This window comes from Drosophila willistoni, chromosome 3R, assembly GCF_018902025.1.
Source record: "Drosophila willistoni isolate 14030-0811.24 chromosome 3R, UCI_dwil_1.1, whole genome shotgun sequence".
Classification (NCBI taxonomy): Eukaryota; Metazoa; Arthropoda; class Insecta; order Diptera; family Drosophilidae; genus Drosophila; species Drosophila willistoni.
In genome coordinates this window covers 14,769,855-14,793,556 of record NC_061086.1, presented here as the reverse complement: position 1 = coordinate 14,793,556, position 23,702 = coordinate 14,769,855, and the positions used below count along the sequence as shown (strand labels likewise).

Genomic DNA, 23,702 nt, shown 5'->3' with positions numbered 1-23,702 from the left:
ATGAATATATTTACGTTGCAACCGCCCCAAACCATGCACACACACACAGACACAGACACACACACGCGCATCAGAAATTCATCTATTTATATACATATCAAGTGCTTAATATGCACGCCACGTTGAGAGCGTCATGGCTTACAAATTTGTATGTGGACCCATTGATTGCGAAACCTCGTTTATAACCACCAACAACCTCCTCTCACATGCGTCTCCTCTTTGTCTCCTCCTTATGCACGATGAGACGCATTGACCCAGAGGCATATTTAATTTCTAAACAATTGGTTAGCATACGTATAAGGACATCTACATTTATTTATGTGTAGAGTTCAGTATTCGGTATGCTTTAAGTGCCTTTATGCAACAAATAATCCTGTGAATATCATATTTATTCATGTCAATGCCAAGTGACTTTTTTTAATAGTTTATCAGCATGATTTAAACTAGGTCTGGCACATTTAAAATACCTCAATGCAATTTCGCAATGTTGGAAAATAAATTTACTGCACAATACTCAAGGTAGTGATAGCAAAGATGTTGAAAGGATTCGTATCTCAGTCAATCAGTATAGCCATTCTGACCAAATAATCCAAGGATAGACAACATTAGTTCCATTTAAATCTTTTTATTATTGTTAAAGCATAGGATATAGTTGTAGACTATCAATCTAACTATATTTTACAAGCACTGGCAACTGGCACTGGTTGTTCAGTCGACTAAATGACTGGGCCACTTAGACAACTCATCTACTGAGGACTGACATTTAAATCTTATTTCTTCATAATATATGTACATTTTAGCTCTATTTTCAATAGCTCAACATAAGCAAAGATAAAACCTCCAAGACTTATGACAAGAAAGAGAGATACTTAAGATCCATAAAGAGCTTATTTTCAGACAAATTAAAAAGCCATTTCAAATCAGAGTTGTGGACTAAAATAACTCAAAAGTGCTCTGTAAATGGACAAAGGCTTGTAACTAATCGATTGAGTCCAGTCTCGTTATAACATTTAATATTCCATCACTGCAAGAGATACCATGTGGGGAGCATTGGCCTTCTGGTGGTCAGGTGAGGGAAATTTAATTAAACTTTTGTTGATGTCAAATTTTTAAGTATTCCCCCACATCCACGATACCTCAGGCCGCCTTTTGGCTTCGTTGTATAACATTAGAGTCCAAAACTTTCTGCCACTCTCTCGGTCAGTCTCTCCTCCCACGTTTGTGTCCTGTTATACAAATATCAAGTCACGTTGGCCACGTTTCACATTTGCAGCGGTTAGCTGTTTCACATTTTGTGCAGCTTTTTAAATAAATATTTAACTTACTATAATTGGAAATTCAAAAACTGCAATTAGTTTAACAAAAAACAAAAAAAGAAAGAGAAACAAAAAGGCATTGTGATAAAAATAAAATGAAAATTTAATAAAACAAAAAAAAAACTTTGGACAAAAAGTTTTCCGCTGCTTCCAGTTCGTTGTTTTTTCGCCTGAAATTTGTCTTCCTTAATTGATTGTTGTCTTGTTGTTGGCAGGCGGAACAAAATTTAGTTACAAAAGTTATGAGCATAAAGAAAATATGTACAGACAGACGTCTAAGGCTTGGCTTGAAAGCTTTAAGCAACTTTTTGGTCATTATGCGAGCTGTACTAGAAGAGACTGGATGGCCATTTACATTTTTAATTTCATCTAATTAAAAACAGAAAAAAGCGAAGGTAAAGAAAACGCATTAACTAAAATGTGGAGCAACGAATATGTATGAGAGAACTTAAAATGGCAAACAGAAACCAGAATGAAATTCAACCAATGAAATGTGGAACGATTCTGTATGACAGTCATGTCAATATACACTTACATAGCAGACGAATGAAATTGAAAGAATTAATATTATTTTATTGCATTTTTGATAGAGAATTTATTGAGTTTTTCCTACATGAAAACCTTTTCAACTTTTTCTTTGATTACTTAAGATTTGCGTGTTTCAACTTTTTTCTATGCCGACGAAAGTAAATATATTTTTAATAACCTTAGCCAGGCAGGACACGAGTGTTAGGGTATACAAAAAGGGCGGATAAATATTTAACAAGCTGCATGAAACGGACTCATCCATACACACACACACAGACGCACTTGGCACACATACTTGAAACAACTTTTAGAGCATAACGCACACATAGATACACATTCACACACATAGACACACACATACATTTGTGGAAAGAAACAAACAGACATAGAGTTAGTTCTTGAACATTAAACAACAGCAACATAACAAAATATTCAACGTGTAATAAATTTTTGTACGTACTTGGCAACAAAGTTTTCAACTCTCTACGAAAAAGAATAATTTCCAACTCCCCCGAAGTTATTTTTAAAGAGAAAGAGAGAGAGAGAAAATTTTGTGTAAAAATAACAGAATAAAAAAAACGTACTTTTTATGGTCATTCTTTACTCGCTGCTCTCTTCCGCCGCTCTCTGTCATTTATACCTTTTGTCTATGGCTTATCAAACAACTGAGACGTCTGCTCTTTGTTGTAGTAGTAGTAAATAGGCTCAAAATCACGCCCATGTATAAAAGTTTTTCGTGTATTTTTTCTCGTCCTTTTTTTGTAGCTTGTGGTATTCGCATTTCCCTACCCAGACGCGGTTCATTGCACTGGCAAATACAAATTGCAAAACGCGCTAGAGTTTTATTGCCCGGAAATGCCATTGACTTGGGTCTGGCTGACTCTGCGAGTGTAGTAGAGCCTGGAAAAGTTTTCGTTAGACATACGGTATTGCAATTGTCGCATGTTCAAACGCAGTAAACGGACATATGCAAAGGGATAAACCGATGTGCACAACGGTGCAGAGAATGGTGCAAGAAGGATAAAACAGAAAACAAAAAAAGAAAGAAGCTCAACAATGAACGAGCGAACTTCGATTATGGCAGCTAATAAAAATTTGGCCTAGGCGCGCTTTAAATTGGATTTATGGCCAATTTTATGGCTCTTCTTTTTTTTGGGTTCTTTTTATTCTTCTTGTTGTTGTCAACGCCTTGCTTGCAAGTCATAAAAATTCAATTATTGTGAAAGAAACCAGATAAAAAACGAAAACGGGCATGAAAGGAGTGAGTCGCTGAAAAGTATGCCACAATTTAATGTGGCTTTGACACACATGCACATACATAGAAGTGTTTACGCGCGTGTGTGTGTGCGCATACTTGACACAGGATGCTCATGCATAAAACTTGAGCAGAAAATGGGGGATACAAGAATTGCCAAAATGCAGGAAAACTCTTAGCAAGCAACTCAAGCGCCTTGAAGTATGCTTTAATATGTATGCAAAACGGATGCGCGTGTTCTGTGTTTTTGTGGAGAAGGCTTGCATAGAAAAACATGAGGAATAGAGCAAAAGAAGCCGAAGCACAGAAGCACCAGAATACAAGAGTGTAACAAAATGCAAACGAAGACATTTAATTTCTCGGAAATGTCCTTGTGCAATCCACAACTTTACCTACAACTAGAGAATACCACCCAAAATGTAATAAAAAGTATGTAAAAGCTTAATTCAATGGAAATCCATTAATTAAAATTGTGCCTTCGCATTTCTTTGAATTGCAGTCATTTGTTTTTAGTTTCTTAGGTCATACTATCAAAGTGCTCAACATCCTTTTAAGCAAAAAAAGAGAGCAAACAAAAATCAATCTTTGAGTTGCCTTTTCTTTTATCTCCTAGTCTTTGTGTGTGTAGTTATTAACCTCATTTTAACTGGCTTTGTACTTGATAAGCCTTTTAGCTGCTTGTATGCTTATTTCTAAGTATGTGTATGCGTAAGTGTGTGTGTGTGTGTGTTTTGCAATATGTATGTCAATATTGTAGCATACATCTTGAGCTATAAGCCGAGGGCAAAGGCAACATTTTGTTTGTACTCACTTGTGTGTGTGCATGTATGAACATAATTGGCCCCCCCAATCCTGGATTCTCAATTTGTGCATTAAGCAGATATCATGCTTTGAATGATTGACATACCAAGTGGCACATCGGCTATAAAGTAACTTACATACATGGCAAGCCATTTGATATCCCATCGAAGTCAATTTAGGCTCACTTCCATTTTTATTCGTACATTGTTTAAACGGCGAGTCCTCTGTGGCGTTGCTTCAAAATGTCATATAGTGTTGCTCAAATTACACACAGCGTGTATAAAATCTGTTTCACTCTCTTGCTCTCTGGTTTAGGGAGGACTGTGTGACATGTTTGATAAATTGTTTGATTAATGGACGCATGTGCGTAAATACAATTTAAGTGCTTTGGCAGTCAAGATTTTTGTACTCAACCAAGGGCTTACATCTGTATCGATAAGTGAGCCGAGAGAAGACCGCGAATGTATAGAAGAAGAAGGTTTCCCCACTTCATATACTTGCCATTAAAAATAATAATTTTTGCGCTAGCCTAAAAGCATACACACACTCCAAACTCACTCAAACGCACACACACACACACACACACACACACATGTATTCAGTGAGAAATGAAACAAAATCTGTCGGATGCTGGGCAATGTTCATAAATCAAAGTGACGCTTCACCCCTTTTCCCCCATTGCTGCGGCCCGTCGCCGCATTTCCGCGCTCTCATTAAAAAATGAGCGCCATTTGGGCTCAAAAACGGAACAAAAAATTGCATGTCCCGTGCACTTGCTTTAAGCACTTGCAAAATGCATATGTTGAAGGAAACTCCACTCGAAAAACTAACACATCATAAATCTTGCAGAAGTATCCTTAAGCATTCAACACACATGCATACACACACGTACATGTACTCATCCTCATAAAAGCGAAAGAGCAAAAGCGAAATGCAAAAAACAAGGAAAATGAAGGAGGCTGAAGATTTTTGGTTCCATTTTTTTTTTGTTATTTTTTTTTTTTTAATTACAAAAGCCTTCAAACAGTTGGTTGAAATTCGTCTAACGTCACGTGCCATGCCTCTGCTTTCTCACGCCTTAACCGCTGCTCTCTTCAGGAACCCATATGTTCTTATCTTTAATAAAACTTACGTCCAAATGCTGTTATTGATTGTCAGCTAGCCTCAAGCTAAGATACAATGGGATAAGTCAACAAAATCATTGATCAAATCAAATCATTGATTGACAATCAAATGTTTCGAAAATTTGGCTCATAAAGCTGCCTGATTAGAATCAAACTAAATAGTCATAGTTCCATTTCGATTTCCAAAGGCTTCGAGACAAACTAGTTAAAAGCTTAATAGTCTTACTACAAAATTGCCATTGCAGCCCCACTGTTCTGTTTGGAAAGTGTGATAAAGTTTGCTTGAAGTCAGCTTGGCCTAAAAACTAAGTACTAACTTATTTGGCAAAGTATTGAGATTAAATTCTCTTCAGTTCTTACGAAGGCTTTAACATCCATGCACACTTTCTTTTGGTAAAGAAAAGTTTATTTGAAATATCAGAGTTATATTTGAAATAACATTTATTTTGTTAGTCCTTTTTTCACTTCTGGGAATTTAACTTTGGCATTTGATTCGATTTTTTGTCGCCGTTTTCCTGCCACCATTGCAGTTGCAGTTGCTAGTCTCCATGTCCATGTCTTCTCGTTTTAATGACACTTCAACTTCCGCTTTTCATTTGATTCTTTGCTTGTTGTTTTGTTGCGCTTTTTTACGTTTTTTTATAGACTCCTTTTCCTTTGCTGTGCTTATCCAGTAGTCTCCCACTGGCAACAATTTTCCACTCTTGGGCATAATCATCATTATCATCATCATCGTCATCGTTCTCGTCGTCGTCGTTGTCCCCCCAAAGGGAAATGCAATTTGCGCACAAAGCAAAACAACAAACAAAATTGACTTTGCCTGTGACTATATATATAACAACAACAACAACAAAATAGAACTTAATTTCCTAGTAAATGTAGTTTAGTTGATGTGTTTTAGATTTTGAATTTTCTTTCTTCCATAATTCTCCTTAATCATTAAAGTCATGATATCAATTAAAGTCTAACTAAAATTAACATTTCTTCTCCTTTTTACAGGTTAGTATCTAAAAATCATGCGAATCAAACATCCAACTATTTGGGGTAAGAAGATTATTTGATATAATTTTATGGTGCAAATAAATCCAACCTTTCCGTGTTTCTCCTCCTCTGCAACAAGAGAGCATTAATTAAGCATTAATTAATCGATAAATACAGGAAGCATAAAAGGAAACTGTGTAACCTGATCAGTGCATATTTTATGAAATATTCTCTAGCCATTTTTAAAATATTTCCCTCCACGATTTAAATTAAATTTAACTACCAAGATTCACAAAAAATTTATTGAAATTGTTGAAACCCGATTCTTAAATGCCCTGTTAATTGCTGAAGGTTATTATTTACATGATTTAGTGAGTCAATCTAGATTTGTGTGGTTATGTTATAGAGGCGCAAAAATAAAGTTTTCACGCTATATTCTCTTCAGAATTCGTCGCCGACTCTTGTATACCTTTTCAGAACTAGATGCTTACAGGGTATGATAGAAAAAGCCTTCAGCTTTTAGATGATTATGACTTTTTTTTTCGTTGGTTTTCTAATTGGTTGGCAAAAAGTTGAGTTTACATTGAGTTTTCCCCTAGTTTGGATAAGAGTAATATTTAAAGAGAACAAAAATAAACGTAAAAAAAATAAAAATCTGAAATTTCAATTAATAGGCAGAAAATCTGCATTTAAAACCTCATTTAGTAACAAACAATTGCATGCAATTAACTAGCATAAATTGTTCAATACAAAAAAAGCTCATAAAATTGGAATTTAAATTGCTTCATACTCGTTTTTTTTTCTTTTTGCAAATTGTTTGGTTAGTGCGTAGCAAAAAGCTCCAATACAAACTCATGTTTTAAAATTTAAGTAAATATATATGTAAAGAGCCAAAAGAGAAACAATTTCACAGTGAGGGTGTTGGTTGAAGGAGGAAAGATGAAAACTACAGAAATGCCAACAAGCCATGAAAAAAAAATGCAATAGTGGACATATTCTCAGGCTAGCAGCTGAATTCTGCTTGTTACTTCTGTTGCAGATAGTATATGTACGTGTGTATGTATGTGTGTGTGTGTGTGTATGTGCCCAAAGGACCAATCTGAAGTTATTCTTGCTGTTTGTTGGGTGGTGCTTGGTTGACCGTGGGTAAATCGAGGTGAATGTCATTGTGTTGTTAAATGTTAAATCCGTACATTTATATTAAAGGAATGCCAAAAATTGCCTGTTTGACTCATCCTTCCACACTGGGAGAGAGAGAGAGAGAGAGAGAGAGAAATACTCGACGTGTGTGTTCTGTGCCATGAATTATAATGTCGTACAATTTTGTACAATTTGTATTGCGGCATCTAGATGGGCAAGGCTGCATGCTTGGTTTTACCATATTGGGGGCATTTGCATAATACGTAGAAAATGGCATAGGAAAAATCAAAGAATGTGCCGGGGAGCTAACGCCCCAGTCTCGACCCTCCACATATGTTTGAGTTGAGAGAAAAGAATCAGCAAAATGGCCAGAAAGGATAATAAAAGTTAGACTCAATCTACAGACAGTTGCAAAATGACTTTATGTAAAAGAATAAAAGATTTTTTCAAAATTTCTTTAATAATCAAATTCAAATCAAGTGAAATAACAAATTGAAAACTTTTTTGATTACAACTTGATCTCTCTCAGCCAAATTTCAGCTAACTACCATTACAGAAATGTGACCAATAATATCAAATTTGGCAAGTCCCTTTCAGGACGATGTTATTATATCTGCACTTAAGTCACAAAAAAAATAAATAAATAAAACCACTTTGAATAAATTTCATAGTCAAACACACACACACACACACACACACACAGGCACTCAAACAATTAGTTGTAGCGGTAAAGAGAGTGAAAGAGGGAGGGAGAGAGGCGGGAAAATCTCGAGAAGAGAAGAGCAAACCAAGTTGAGGTTGAGCCAAAGGTAGAAAGAGACCGAGAGAGAGAGGTAGGTGACGGCATTGTCGTCAACTGAAGCCCTATGAAAAAGTTTCAGTTTTTGCGCAAACAAATTGGATTATTCGATTACGTGTTTGCCCCCAAAACGAGAACAGGTGCAAAGGCAGAGGGTATAACATCAGGCATCAGGTCGAAGAAGAGAAGGGCAGAAGGAAGGGGCCCGGGGCCCTGGAATGAGGTGAGGGACAGCTTATTGTAAAGCGGCCAAGGGAACAAGTTTTATGAGCAGTTTGATTTGGTTTCTTTTGAAAAAAACCAACAAAAAAAAATCACCAACCCCAACAATAGTTTTCCCTCGTGGTTTTCGTTTCGGTTTTCGATTTTCGTTGCTTTTTGTTTGCCCAGAGCCAGAGCCAGTGTAAGTTAAGCCAATACATACAAATTAAAACTCAATTGACAAGTATACAAACACCTATTATCTTCGCTACACCAGCAGAGAAAAACTATTGAAAATTGTCAAAAGAGGGATTTTGAAATAGAGATGTGGTTTCGACACCGCTGAAAATTTAGCTCAATCAATATTCAGTTGCTTGTTAAGATAGGATATAGACTTTTTGCATTTAATGAAGTTTCGATAAAGTCTTGGAAAACACAACTTAATAACCTGATCCAATCAAAATTAATAAAATGACAATCTTTAGTTAAGAAACCCTCTAAATATAGTTTCTAGAATACTTAATTACCTTTTTCGTATGTTATTTAACATTTAAAGGGTTCCAAAGTGTCATAAGTGCACATCTTGTCAAATGGCCCACAGTCCCTTGTTAATCTATGTTTACTAATGATTGTTTAGGTTAACCAAATAGTCCATTTAATCAATTATTACTGCCCCCCATTGCAATCCCTGTCACGATGCATTGTTAAATCACAGTTTTGCTCATCTCTGCTGCTAAAGCATGTTTCAAAAACCTTTTGTCAAGCGTTGAGATTGATTTAATTTATTATATGTGTGTGTGTTTGAAGAGCTTAAACTCCTGCAAAAGGCCCGCAGCATGTGGGTAGTTATTTTTAATTTCAATTTCAGAATATGAAAGGTCAGTCTTTTCTTTATAATGGCAGAGAGGGGGGTGGTATAGAGAGAAGTGGCCCGCAGCAACAAACTGGCAAACAAACAGTCAAGAATGCTGAAAGTGTGAAGAGGAGGGGGCAAGAGGCGTTAAAGTAAAGTGTGAAGCAAAAAGAAAGGGAGACCCCAAAAGAGGCAATGGCATAAGATGTTTAGAAAATGTTTAGATGTTTCTCAGACAAAATCAATAAACTTTATGCATAAAAGGACCAAGGACTACTTTTAGTTAAATGTATGTTTGATTTGTTTTTTTTTTGTTTTTTGCTGACTTGGCAAAACAATTAACCCTTTAGGTGGCAATTGGTTGCTAAATAATTTAAGGCAATGTGTCCGGGTGTGTGTGTGTGTGTGTGTTGATAGAAAACTCTTGCCTCAAAAATAACAAAGTCAGCGCAAAAACAGCGCCACTTGGTGAATTTTAATTGCCCTTCAAGGCATGGCTTGACTGGAGTCTTGAATCAGGGCCATACGAAAATATTCTTTATGCCAGCAACAACTTGAAGGCTTGAAACTTTAAAGGCCAATCACAAACGCAGTTTAATTAAAGTTTATGTTTACATTGCTCGACTTACTTTCCGGGTGCGGGTGTGTGTGTGTGTGTGTGTGCACTCGTATATTTTAATGAGGTTAAGCAAATGAGAATTACGCATACGCCATGTGTTGCAGTGAAAAAAACAAACTCACAGCTGGCATTTATGGCATAAGAGTGATGAAGTTCAGCTAGCAGTGAGTCACATCAAAAGGGAAATTTAATAGACCAAGTTCAAGAGTCTTGAAACATTATTTTTCACCCATTCAAAATGAGTTCAAACAATTACTTTTAATAACCGTTTGCCAGTTGCCTATAACTAATTGAGTTTAAAGAAATCACAAATGTGTATCGAGTTATTTATGAAATTGAACACACATTTTACCACCAAATATTTGCCCAACTGAATTGAAGAACCAAAGTGAATATTATCGTACCTTTATGTATATTCCGAGGAAACTCACAAACTGCACGAAAACTCTAAATAGAAGAGTCTTGTCTGGCTTTGATTTTGCACACACTAGTTGCTTGGAATTCTCATTGAATTTTTTACATTTTAATCATCTTGCCAAATTTGCTATGGTCCTCGTCTTCACTTGTTCGCCAACAGCAGGTAAACTTTCAATTAAACAAGACCCCTCTGGTCGCTCGATTTCGGTCGTCACATTCTGTTTGGCCTTTTACCTGCTATTTCGTAGCTTGTGTCCAGCTGTGTGCTAAGCTTTGGGCTATTGACCAAGGCCAGGCAATGGTTTGGCCTGGCCGGTCTGGTCTCGGCAACCTGCTGATACTTTGTTGCCACTTTTCGCACCCGCAGCGAGTGAAGAAAACTCAAACATTGGTTACCCTGTGTGTGCCTAGTCTGCATCGTCTCTGGGTATTGTCAACAAACATGTTTCCAGGTTTCCTTTTGTTTTACAATGACATTTTCTATTCCGTTTCTCGTGCTTTTTTGTTTTTAGGTAAATGAATGGCATTGACAGTTGCTTCAGTCTTGCTGAAGGCTGCAGCAGCACTTAAAGGCTAATCCTTCTGAATCAAGAGGCAAAACGGATAAGTGGGCAAAGTAATATGCACTTTTTTGCGATAAAAGGCAAACTTATGAACATGTCGCGCGTTTCGGGCTTGTGTGTTTCATCTTCTCCCACCACCTCCAGGTGACTGTTGTCAGTGCGTGCGCCGGAAGCCATTGCGGGTTAAGCACGAAGACAGTCAGCCAGCCACATGGGTAGGAACTGAATGCGTGGTGAACAGGTAACGGAAACACAAGCCGCGACACTTTCTGACAGTTGGAATGGCCACCTCCAACTCTTCATCTCGCTGTAACCGGCAAATGACAAGCTTCAAGCTAGGAACCAAGCCAAAACGGCAATGGCAACGACTCTTTAACCCTCTTCTCAAGCCCATCTCACTTGCCATTCTCTCTCTGTCTCTCTTTTTCTGTGTCCCCTTGACAGGAATTAGGAATGCATTGTCTGTATAAAAGGAGAAGGCATGACGAAAGACATAAAGAGGCGAATCAGTTGCAGTTCGGTTTCTATTCTTTTGTCGCAGTGGTAGTAGTAGTCAGTTGTTGTCAACTCTTTTTGGTTCAAGTGTTTGTTGCACATTTGAAAGGCTTCTTTCTTGCGAATGACGGCAACAAATTAGCGTTTCAGTTATTTTTTTTCTGACAATTTCAGTTTGCTTCTCAGTGTGCGACCGGCAACAGTTAGCGGAATGGAATTCGTTATGATTCTCAGTGAATAATTGTGAAAGTGAAAAAGTGCAACTATTTAAAACGAATTCATTAATTGAGGGTAAAAATTGAAAAGCAATTGAAAGTGAAAAAATCAAAATGAACTACTTAGAATCTATGTTATGGTAAGACATATAGAACTAGTTCTATTTAGAGAGAAGTCTTTATCAAAAAGATAATGTTAACATATACATAAATTAGTTTAATCCCAAAAGCGAATAACTCACTCTCCTTAACAAAGTGTTTACTTTCTATTTCGCACTTTGAATATCATTTCACTCAAGCAGTGCCTTATCGAATGGCAGTGTCTCCAAGCAGTGTCATTTCCGTTTCCGTCGAACTCTTACACTTTTCTAATAATGTGGAAAAAAATTAAAATTAAAAATTATTTTACATTTTAAGTAGATTTAATGCTTTGCACTTTATTAACTTTTTCCATTTTTTTAATGGCATTAAATTTGTTGACATAAACTTTCAGCCATCCACTTTTTGCTCTAGTCACACATTGCTGGTCAGATTATGGAAAGTTCAGAAACAACAAGAACAACCACAGAAAGCGAAACAAAACAAACCACGTAGAACTTTCATAACTTAATTAACCAGAAATTCATAAACAATTTCTGTGGGCCCCTAGAAGTATGCAGCATTTTCCATTTAAATGCCACGACAAATGGCTAAGAAGAATCTGATGTGGGAATTGCCTTTGGCAGAGACTCTTTCTACCTATTGCCAAGAGAAAAAAAAAACAGATGAAACCTGCTTACTTTGCCCAATATTTGTTCACGTAATTTCACATTGCTTTTTGCTTTTTTGTTGTTGTTGTTTTTTTTTGTTTCTTTTTGCCAATGGCCCTTAGCCAATTTGCTTGCTCACTCAAATGATGCGTAAAAATCACATTAGCGTTTTGGGTTGTTCTCTGTTCCGTTTCGTGAATCATTTTCGTTTGCTTAAAGTTTATCCAAGTTGTGCAATTAAAGCTGACCAAACATAAATCCTAGATTCTACCAATTGCTTACTTACTGAAAATATTGGCAAAACTGTTTGGCAGAATAACGCAATCAAATTATGAAAATTCTATTTTCGAAAATGGTTATAGGGTTTTTCTTTTTTGAATAGATTATTTGTTTTTTGGTATTTTTCTCTATATTTGCCAGCATTTTTGTGTGTGTCTGTTTTAGAGCTAGCCCTAGTTGGTATAATGCTTTTACTATCCTCTTTCCACTTTTACCCCTTCTATCCTCATGGTGGATTTTTGTGCTGGTTGTCCTGTTGCAGTTGCACTTGCTGTTAGCCTTGTGATGGGAGCATGAAAAGCATTTTACACATGGCAGCATTTTTTAATTTTGCCAGGCAGCTTTTACAAAAATGAACATACACATACGCATAGCCAAAACACACACAAACACTCAGTCGCACACACACACACATTTGCACTTACTAATTAGAAATAAAAACGCGCATTGCATTTGCTCATTATATACATGAGTATTTTTCTTCATTTTTTTTAAGTTCCTCTTTCTTTTTTGTTAACTATTCTGGCCATATATGGCGGCATGTCATTAGTTTGAAAATAATAGACTCCCCTTCGTCTGGCTAGCTGGTCCATTGACAGTTCCATTAAATCACCAGCCATGCTGAGCATGTTATCCGTTTCCTGTGCACAGTGCCGGGATTTGGTCAATTGCTGCCATTCGCTGGTCACACAACCTTTGCCCTCAATCTGCTCGAACAACGGCAATTGCAGACTCTCGCCGAATAGTATAAATGCACGCCAATGGCTGCATTCATGCCAAAAGCATCCTGGCTGCTGGCTGCCCCAATTCGCATAGAAATCCACATGTCCCAAAGGACGATCGAAGCCATAGCTGCCCACACTTGTATGCAATACTTCTACATAGTCGGCATCGTCCATTGTCAGGCGCTCTTTCTCTTGGGCATAGCGAAAGAAAGGCAATGCCGGATCAAGAGCTCGTATCACCTTCAAACGTCCAGTTTGGACATATTTGCCAGCCAATCCAGCCACATGGGCACCCATACTGAAGCCAATCAATTGTAGATCTTCGAATCTCATGCCGGCCTCCTGATGCAGAAAGTCCACGAATTTGGCCACAACTTGGCCAACAGGCTTAACTCGATAACTTGCTGTTATATAATCTGCAATGGCTCCACGTCCCCAATCCACAGTGAATACATTATAATTTCCAGTACTTAGATTCATATAGGCCGGAAGCAAAGTATTGTATATATTGGCATGGGCATTACCCAGCCAACCATGGATAATAATGCTAAAGAAAAAAAAAGAAAAGGGATTTATTATACATTCGATAACTGTTTTGTATATCGGAATTTGGGCTAGAAAACGTTACCGTGTTGGATTGAACGGATTAAATCGCGAGTGCCGCAAGGAGTTGGAATCATAAAGTTTGATATTCTCTGTGGTCATTAGCATAATATCCTTACTGGCATTATCCATCAGATTAAGGCCAAAGGCAGCTGTCAATGTATTGCCCACAACATGCTGTAATAGACGATGATGCTGCACGGCGGAGGGATTGAGTTGATTTTGATGCTCGGACCCAGACGGAGGCGGATTACTATGCGGATGATTGCTGGTGTGCAACTGGAAGTAGGTCTGACGTTCGGCATTGTACAGCAAATTGTAGTTCTGCAGTCGTAGTAATTGCTCATCGTCATCAACATCATTCTCCTCGTTATCATTATCGTCATCTTTGTTGTCGTTGCTGTTGTCCATTAGGCGGATGGGGTTGCCAAAGTTATGCCTTTCCGATATTGGCAACGTGTAGGGGCTCATTAAAGTTGTGTAGGCGGCAGAGTGGTGCATGGCAGTCGCATTTTGTGTGCCTGTTTTAGACACATCGTTGCTTTGCTTCTGATGCTGCTGCTGCATCGTTAGTTGTGTCATCTCAATGGCACTTTCCACTTCATTTGTCACTTTTACTTGCTCTGCGGGTCTTACCAGCAGTTGTAGCTCCTGCAATTGATTGTTTTCTGCATCGACCTTCTGGGCCAAAGCCTCATTCTGAGCACTATAATCAGCAAAGTTGTTCTCCACTTTTGTCGCCCCCGTTTCGTGCTCTTTTGAATTTGCCTCCAATTTTGCTGCAGCAAGCCACAAACAAACTGACAAAATGAAAGTGCATTAGAGACACATGAAACTAGATCAAAATCCAAATTCAAACCGTAAATGAGGACACTAATGATGGCCATGATGATGAGATGATGATGATGATGAGATATTCACCTGCCTGGTAAATGAACAACAACCTAAGATATATTCCCATTGTACTTTATATTTGGAATTTTTTTTTTCTCCCTTGCGTTAGATTCTTTCTTTGCCTGCCAGTTCGAACTGAGATTAACAACCGACTGAATCTTCTCATGCATTTTATCACCTGCCTGACTTACTTGCTCTCTCTCTCTTTCTCTGTGGGTTTATTAATATGCAGCACTTCGCACTTTTCTTTTTCTTTTTTTTTTACTTTAGCCTTCTCTTTATTGAGGTAGCTTAACAAACGATATTTATTTATTACCGAAAGAAGATGAAAAAAATATTAACATTTTGTAGTATTCTCTTCTTGTCACATTGTACACCTCATTAGCTGCTAATCTGTTGAGTCAATAAACACATTTTTTGATGGGGGGAAGTTTAACTAACCGAAACTTATTGCCGTGTTCCAGTGACCAAGATTTCATATTCATTATTATTACTGAACAAATTAGTTAGCACTTGGCACGTTTTCTTTACCTTTGTGCAACAGGTCATTGCACTAGTGTGAGACATGTTAATGTATGTGTAACAGAACTTTCACTTGTTTTTAAATTCTTACACTCGGAAAAAAAGAGTATATAAATGAAACATCTTTAATTACTAAACTAAATAAGGTAGGTTGGGAATGGAGAAGTTTTTGAGTAAGAGGCCTTGGCGAAATCTAATTCCTAAATATTTAATCCATTTAAATAAAATTTAAGAAACTGCGAATTATCCAACTAAATGCAAAGTGAATTCTTTTCATGCATTTTCTTTAAATTGGCAAAAAATCTTGTATTAGTTAATACTTTTTTATGTGTTTTGTTATTATATTTGTTTGTTAAGAAAATGTTATGTAACACTATCTAAAAATCTTTTAAATAACCTCTCATAAGCACTCAACATTTATGTGAAATTTTCTAATCAAATTTTGTGTGCCTTTTGTTTCCTTTTTTCGTTTTTTTCAGGTAAGTTACCCACCGATTCTGGCTCAAATATCAGCGGCATAAAAGGAAAAAATGGCTATTCTTTTATGACATCCGGTGCGCGTGCATTTCTGGCTAGCATTTTGTATATAGAGCAAATCATATCTTCAATCTGCAATCGAAAAACGTGACGAAAACAAAAAGCAAGTGAAACACAAACCAGAGTGTAAAACCGCCCAAAGGTAACGCTAACCAAAATGAAGATGAACATGCTGATGAAGCAAGCAGAGGAAAACCCCTTATCTCTCGTATATGCTGCGTGGTTGAGAAATGAACTCTTGAATGCCCCCAAACAGGACAAAAAATTCATAGGGGTGGGGTAGGGGGCATGAGTACGAAGGATCTGAGCATAGCTCTTGACAATTTTTTTTTTTTGTTGCACAGAGATAGCGCAGAACTGAAAATTTATTGAATCTGATGTCACAGCAAGAAAAACAGGAAGCAGGAGTAAACATTTTGTTTCAATTTTATACCCAGTGGATATCCTGTAATAGGGTATATTGCTAAATGAAGGAAGCATTTTCGGACAAGTCCGTCATCTATCCTAATCTCTTCTACAGAATGGCTTGGAATACCTTTATGGTCATCCGATATTTAGAAGATAAATCTTTATTTCAAAGTCAGAGTCATGTAAATAGAATACTTGAAACTTGAAAAGTTAAGACATGTCTCTACCTAGTACTAGGTATCACAAACACGACCACGCTGACGGCTATCGCTTTAAGCCATGTGGGGAGATTTTAATTTTCTTCCCCCGCCACTCCACACCATCAAATGTGTTGATGACGATGATAGGACAGAAGCAAGTTCAATGTACAATGTTTTATCAGAGACATTTATACATTTGCATTTTACTTGTTGTTGTCGTCATTGTGCAAATGCAACACTCAGACAGGATTTGCGGGCAAACAATATAACGCGAAACAATAATCGATTAAAAAAAAAAAAAAGGCTGCTGCAAAAGGGCCTCTGCTCCTCCCTTTACTAACAAAGTCTCTTGGCTTTGTTTGCCTTTTTTTTTGTCCTTCTATTTTTTATATTTCTTTTTTTTTGCTTTTTGTATAGCTGCAAGCTCAAAAATGTCACTCAAGTGACTTTTATTACAGAGACAAGAAGCAGTCCGTCTAGGTTGGGTTGGAGAATACATTGAGGAGGACTATTTGCCCGCAAAATACTTGAGTTTAGTCTTTGGTGTCAGCATATTTACTAGACATTTTTACTCAAGAGCTACTTCACTTTTGCATCCTGCAAACTTAAGCAGAACGCATGCCGCCGCATTATGCTTAGTATCCCTCCTCCCCTGCATCCGTTTGAACGCTTTCCCCGTTTCCTTTCATAACCTCTTGCGCCACTCAGGCATGCTGAGTCAGATCTCTCCCTCTCAATTGTAAACAATAAGATGGAAAATGGTGGAACATGATATTTAAGCAGGATTAAGCTAGATTGAAAAGCAATCTTCGCATAATAATAAGCATAAATTCAATCTTTTCACGAGATGCAACTCGCGGTGAATGGAATATCTTACAATTGGAGGTCTTGGTTGGAGTCAAATGAAACTGCAGGCTAATTTAAATTGAAAGGGCTTTAAAACTCCTTGTCAGAATCTACTTCGGAAAAGAGTTTGGTTAAATATATAGAAATGGAATTTATTTAACTCAAAAAAAAAATTCGGTGGTCTCAACAATCGGATACAATAGACATAATAGATTGATACCTAATGAAATGATACTATATTAAAGTTATTGAAGTGTATCTTAGCTTCGCGTCTAATCTACAATAACAAAAGAGAAACAAAATATGCACACAAATCATTCTTATTAAGTGCTTAAATTCAACAACTAATTCCATTAAGCTTTCGAAATTGTTTCTAACTTAACTGTTGCCAGAATTCGTTACTAATTACTTCGAATTACTAAATTCGAATTACTAAATTCGTGAAACTTTGAGTCTTTCTTTTCCCAAATTTCCAATATTTAGTTTATATTGTATTAGTTGAATGTTGATTTGCAAGAGAAAGTGAAAATTGAGGATGTCCAAACACATTTTGGAAGACACTAAGGAAGTGAGAAAGAAACCTTTTATTCAAATCGTCGACTGAGAAGAAAGCATCCTTTTCTCTTTTAAACTCACAGACGAGTATGTAAATTTTATAGTTCTGTTAAGATTATGGGAGCTTTTTGCAATTCAGAATCCTTTTCACAGGACTTTAGAGCTTTTCCCATAAAAGCTTTATGCACAACATGTACAGATTTAGCTTAGACTTGAACAGGACTAAAATGCAGTGTGCTTTTGCTTGATAGACAGCTGATCAAACTAAAAGCTTACAAATTCAAAAAAGCTTTTAGTCCTTGGCGGTTATAATTGCCTAGCAAATGTATGTATGTATGAATGGATAAATGTGTTACACATGTCAATCAATCTGCCGACCCATATCAACCAACTTTAGTGACTAAATGACAACATTAGTAAAGAGGTTTTTTTTTGGTTTTCATAGGCATCAACAACCCCTTTTTTTTCGGTATATAGCAATAAAAAACAAAAGTTTTTTTCAACCCCATAATAAATTCAATTACAATTACATGTCGTTAAAAGCTTTAAAAAGGTCACGAGCCATCAGTCAATGGTACTTTATAAATAAAATGTGAGTTAACTTAGTGAGTGAAACTGTCTGTCTCCATGGGATTTCCGGTCCTTCTTGGTCCTTAAGCAGCTCTCTGCCTGCCACTTGTCTTTCTGTCTAAGCATCTTCTGTCGATTTGTATGCAAATGAGACAGTTTCCTGTCACACACACACACACACACACACACACACACACTCAGCAAACAGGATGCGTTGTTTGCTTGGGAAATTTGTGTGCACACACTCACAGTCTAGGGCATATGTAGATTGAACGTTTTGTCACACCTTTTAATTAAGGAAATTACTTGGACCCATAAACCAGAGCCACCAGTAGCAATCAAACCACAAAACTTGGCTTGACTCTTGTTCTCCTCTGTGTCTCTTGGCAATCCTTTTTGTAAGCAATATGACGTGCTGCTGTGGTGTATCCTCCCGCTCCTGGTCCCGGTCGGTTGTCTTTTACCCGCTTTTCCTCCTGCTTGAGAGCATTTGTTCATTTCATGGCTGTCATTTTGAAGGACTTGCTTCTCATTTCCAAGTGGCTGAGTTGAAAGTATTTTCTGTTGCTGCTGCTGCACCCCCAAACCCAAATGCAAGAACCCTTCCATTAACCAGACCGCTTTCCTCCTGCTCCCATTTTTCTATAGTGTCGTTGGTGCTCTTCTCTTTTTTTTTTGTGCTTACTGTTGTTGTTGTTCGTGTTATCCTGTCGTCCTTTTTTTATATGCACTTTCAAGCACTTAATAAGCTCGACAAAAGCACCGACAATTTGCATGTGCTGGAGCCGGACCACTTACCTTAACCCTTGAGTTTTACACGCATTTACACCCGTTTGTCTGCCATCCGTCCCCTATAGCCCTTTTGATGCCTAACCCCACCCATTGGCATTTGCGTCATGTCTCTGCGCTTACCTTTTTCTTCCATTTCTCTGTGTGTGTGTGTGTGTCTTTGAGTGTATAAACGTGGGGGGTAAATGTTTCTGTTTGTGTGTGTGTGAGCCGGCAACATATCGTTTGGCGTTTTTATTTTTAGGTCAAAGTAATTTCCGCAAATTTTATCATCATCATCATCAGCTTATGAGTTGTTAATGGCGATAAAATAAAAATGAGTTAATAAAGTCCGCACAAAAAGGGGGTCATATTGTAAATATGCCAACATCTCGAATTGAAGTAAAGTTTTACAGCTTAAATTACGAGTGTGTATGTGCTAACATCTATCTAGCTGATTAGCTGGTTTATTGGCCAAGTCAATGAGGCGATAATTTTATTGAAAGGTTTTGAATTAACGATAGGAACTAACATTTTATTCATGCCCCTTTTGGGCATAAATGGGCGTATATTTGTATGGTTGTGTTTAGGCGCTTAAACTATTTTATAACAAACTCAGTAACTGCAATATTAGGACTTTTTAAATTAAAGTCCAGTCAAGTTATCCCAATCAATTAATCAATTTTGTTGACCTTGTAATCAAATTAAGAAAACTTTATTTCAAACATTCAGAAGTTTTTAAAACAAATTACAATTAAATTTCAATATCATGAAAATAGTAAAGCTTTAACCTTTCTCTATAAAAATGAATTGATTAAACATTTCAGATTTCAGATTCATGAATTCCTTACATACTAATTATTTAAACTTAGTAGCTAAACAATATTGTAAAAATGAAGGGAAAACTGCTTCAAATGTCTTTTAAATAGAATTTCGTAGGAAATATAATTGTTAGTTTTTGCATCCCCGATATAGTTCAGATAATGGGAGCACTATTTGCATTAACATTTTGTTGTTATTCACAAGTTTGCTTTTCACTGAAATTGTAGGGGAAAACGGGGTAAAAGGGTTTTTTTTGCATTATTCTCCTTTATCATGTGACACATTTGATGGTCATGTGAGACTCATTCACTTCTAATGCATATTATATTGCAACAACATCAACCCACCCCTTTCTCCGAGTATACGTTAAACCGCAGTGGGTGGGCTGGATTACAATGTGCATATATAGAAGGGAAGCAATTAGAGGCTACCTCAAGCATAGTTAAGCATAGTCAAATTGAAATGGAACACAACAAACGCTTAATCAATTTCGAAGTATTTAAGTCCACACACACACACACAAACACATACACACATAAAAAGGATATTAGCAGCATGTGCATCATCTGAGAGCGAAAAATCTATGCCGCCGGCGGCAAGAGAAATGAAAATGAGAAACATAAGGTGGAGGAAATTGCAACCCTTAAACAAACTCAAAAAAAACGTAGGGAGTTCCTGCTGCACTGCATTAAATCTCATCTTTGTTGAAAAATCTTTGTCATCTGTTTATTTTTTCTCATTTCTCGAATACGCCTTCTTCCCCCGCCTCACGCCCCTTAACTCTGCATCATCGTGGTTTGTAGCATATTTTTAGGGGTGACTTATTTTTTTTTCGGGTGCGAGAAAACTGCAGCATCCCAGGCATAAGCCCAGGACCCATGTATCCGGTATTTGGCCTGGCAACATTTCGGCTGCTGCTGCTGCTGCTGCTGTTGTTGTTGTTGCTGCTGCTGGTGGCCAGTAGCAGCTTCTTTTTGCCACCCCCACCAAGCCCATCGCGCCAGTGCGGCTTGCTGCCTTGCGGCCTGCCTGCCACCCTCTATAAACAGGGAGTGGCCGATCTGCCCTTATTTCCATCGAAAAAGTTAGGCCTAAAGTTCACGAAATATAAAACTGCGCTTACACGGCAAAGTACTTTTAGTCAAAGAAAAGGTTGTGTCGGATGTGTTTTTTCTTTTTTTTAATTATTGCTTTCTCTTGGCGGAAAAGTTTGCTAAAGTTTAATTAAGTTTCTTAATGAGTTATTTTTTTAAACTTTTCGTATTTCATTTGCCGAAACATTTCATCAGGTTTTATCTATACAATGGGTTCTCTTGTTCTCTCTATTCTTCATCTCTGGCTCACTCTCTCTCTCTGTCTCTCTCTTTCGCTATCTCTCTGTTACTCTCTCGTGAATTTGCAGCATCCTGCTTATCCCTTTGCCTGATATCAAATACACACACAGATATACGCACACTCATACACACACACATACACAAGCTTGTGTGCGTTTTGTAGTTTGCCGTTGCTTTGAGCTTTGAATTAAAAATGGAAAATTGATTTTTCCGGTTGCTCATATATACACACACATACACACACACTCATTTACATACACATCTTTATAAGTAGAATTATACTTATAACTGTGCATGAGAGTGTGTGTGTGTGTGTAAGTGAGTGCCTGCGTTTGTGTGGGTCGGCTTGTGTGTATGTGTTTTTGTTCGCCTTAAGCCGGAAAATTTTTCGAGTATATGAAGGAGGTGATGAATTTTTTTTCGTTCCCTTTTGACTTGAATCATTATTATCATCATCAGAAGTAGAGTTTTCCGCTCGTTGCCACAGACGCTCAACAATGTTAATGCCCCGGCTCAGCAGTACGAAATGAATATGTTACTATACTGCTGTGACAGGACAATATCACTGGCAAGCTCTCTTTTGTTAGATGGATAGCAGGACGAAGTTGGGAATGTTTAACACTATTGAACCACACTCAAGAGGCTCTCTTTCTTATTAACAATAACTTTTTGCATGTGCATATATGAGTTCTTCATTTGGACCATTAAAATGTGTTAGTCCATAGAATAGAGTCCAGTTTTTAGATCCGTCATTGAGCCGGGAGAAATTGCACGTACGAAAACCCAAAGTTGACTGAAAGGCAACCCAGGGAAGCGAACGTCGTCGTCGCTGTCGCTGCCGTCATTTTTCGAGGGTTGCGCGCGCATTCCAATTGCGAAATAAAATGAAAACATAAAACTCTCCCCCGTATATGGCGCGGATCCCGTGTTAGTGAACTAAGGGTTGCTCCTCTCTCTCTCTCTCTATCTATCTCTCTGGCAAACTCTCTTGCTCACTGTCTTCTTTTTTGGGCTATCTCTGCGCTCTGCGTTTTTGCGCTAGTGAAAATTCTATGAGCAGATTTTTCCCTGTGTATCTTGTATGTATGCAATTTTGAGGGTGGTTTCCAGTCAATTGTCGTTCTCAACGTAGAATCAACCAACCCCTCCCCCACACACACACACAAACACACACACAGGCACGGTCACTCTCACGCTTTTACCCTATGTGTGTGCGTGTCTGTGAGTATGTGTATGTGTACATATATGATATATAGACATTTCCAAGCGACACGGACATCATGTTGAATTTATGCGGTGTTCCTGTGCACTTTGCCCAACCCCCTCTTTCATCTCTCTCCGTTTCTCCACCGTTTCCTTCAGAAAATCAAATGTAAAAACAATAAACTTACTCCATATGCTCCAGGACAACACAACATGGCAAAAGGCAAAGGCACATTAAGGGGTTGCAATTGCGCCTCATCTCATTTTCATTTTGTGGCATTTTTCTCAATGAAAATGTCAGAGTAGCAGTAAAATAAAGTTGTCTGTCTTGTCCCCGGCACAATTTTTGGCTAAGTTTGCTCTCTATTCTCTCTCTCCCTCTCTTTCGCTCACTCTCCTTCGAGCCTTTTCCTTCGTTGTTTCTAGTTCTATCTACATCTGAAATGCACTTTTTTCCTTTTGTATCTAAATACATAAATTTGGTAACAAAATGAAGAGTGGAGAGAGAAGGGCTAAATGCTTAGCTCTTTGGTGAGAAGACAGGTGAACAGGCAAATCCTTGCAATTTGTTCCATGTTGTTGGACTTCAGTGACCATTGGAAATTGTTCATTGTGCAATTTGTTCTGGTGTATTCTAGGGTAAGGGAATGATGTCAGATTGTTGCATTTGATTCACCGAAGCGCATACCATGTGTGGATTAGCCAAACATTGTCATAAATAATCTATTAGAAGGGAGTGGTCAGTGGTCAGACCAGAATTAAATTCTTTAAATTGTCTCAAATTCAGCAAAAGTTGATGACCAATATTTAACTAAAGTAGTTTAAAATGTACCCAGTAATTACTAGAAGAAATAGTTTAGATGATGTACTTTGAAAGAATCTAGAAATAAGTTCTTCATTTGCCAATCTACCAACCCTTTAATTACATGCTAGACATCTAAAGTAATTCCTTTTTATACCATGTATAGAATGTGGATAATTCACTCGAGAATTCTTGAAAATTTATATGTTGCTCTTCAATATAAGTTTTGAGATATAATGTAGGCTCAAATCTAGATGGATGTGAGGTACATACACTAAATGAGTTCGAATAATCTGCAAATTTTAGATTAGCCAATAATGTTTCTCGTTTTATTGTGCCTCCTTGTTTAAGTCCTTTACATAAATATTATTAGAACGTTGTAGTTAATTTGACATATTTCTTGAAATGTCACCAAATATTTATACCAGACACATATCCAGCTGGGTTTAGTTGAAGCAATTGCAAATATCTGTATCCTGTGGGCCAATATATCGGTGGCCCCTATCCCTCATACACAGGCATCATGCACTGAGTGCTTTGGAGTCCTGTGACGTCTCCTATATCCATGGCGAGAGCAA

At 37.5% G+C, this 23,702-nt stretch overlaps 1 protein-coding gene across 1 annotated transcript; it reads right to left on the bottom strand.

The window, feature by feature from the left end:
* Nucleotides 1-12,815: 12,815 nt before the first annotated feature.
* Nucleotides 12,816-14,550, bottom strand: LOC6650223. The gene is made up of 3 exons (XM_047013578.1): nt 14,523-14,550; nt 13,689-14,463; nt 12,816-13,607 (listed from the first exon to the last, which is right to left on the bottom strand). Exons 1-3 carry the CDS (start codon nt 14,548-14,550, stop codon nt 12,827-12,829), a joined length of 1,584 nt encoding a protein of 527 aa, XP_046869534.1. The 3' UTR covers nt 12,816-12,826.
* Nucleotides 14,551-23,702: the final 9,152 nt, after the last annotated feature.

Excerpts from the sequence above, each read along its gene's own strand:
- LOC6650223 (XM_047013578.1), bottom strand. The coding sequence starts at position 14,550 with ATGGCCATCATTAGTGTCCTCATTTACG. Across the intron at positions 14,464-14,522 it reads CATTAGTGTCCTCATTTACG|TTTGTTTGTGGCTTGCTGCA; the intron begins GTTTGAATTTGG and ends TCATTTTGTCAG. Across the intron at positions 13,608-13,688 it reads AATCCGTTCAATCCAACACG|CATTATTATCCATGGTTGGC; the intron begins GTAACGTTTTCT and ends TTTTTTCTTTAG.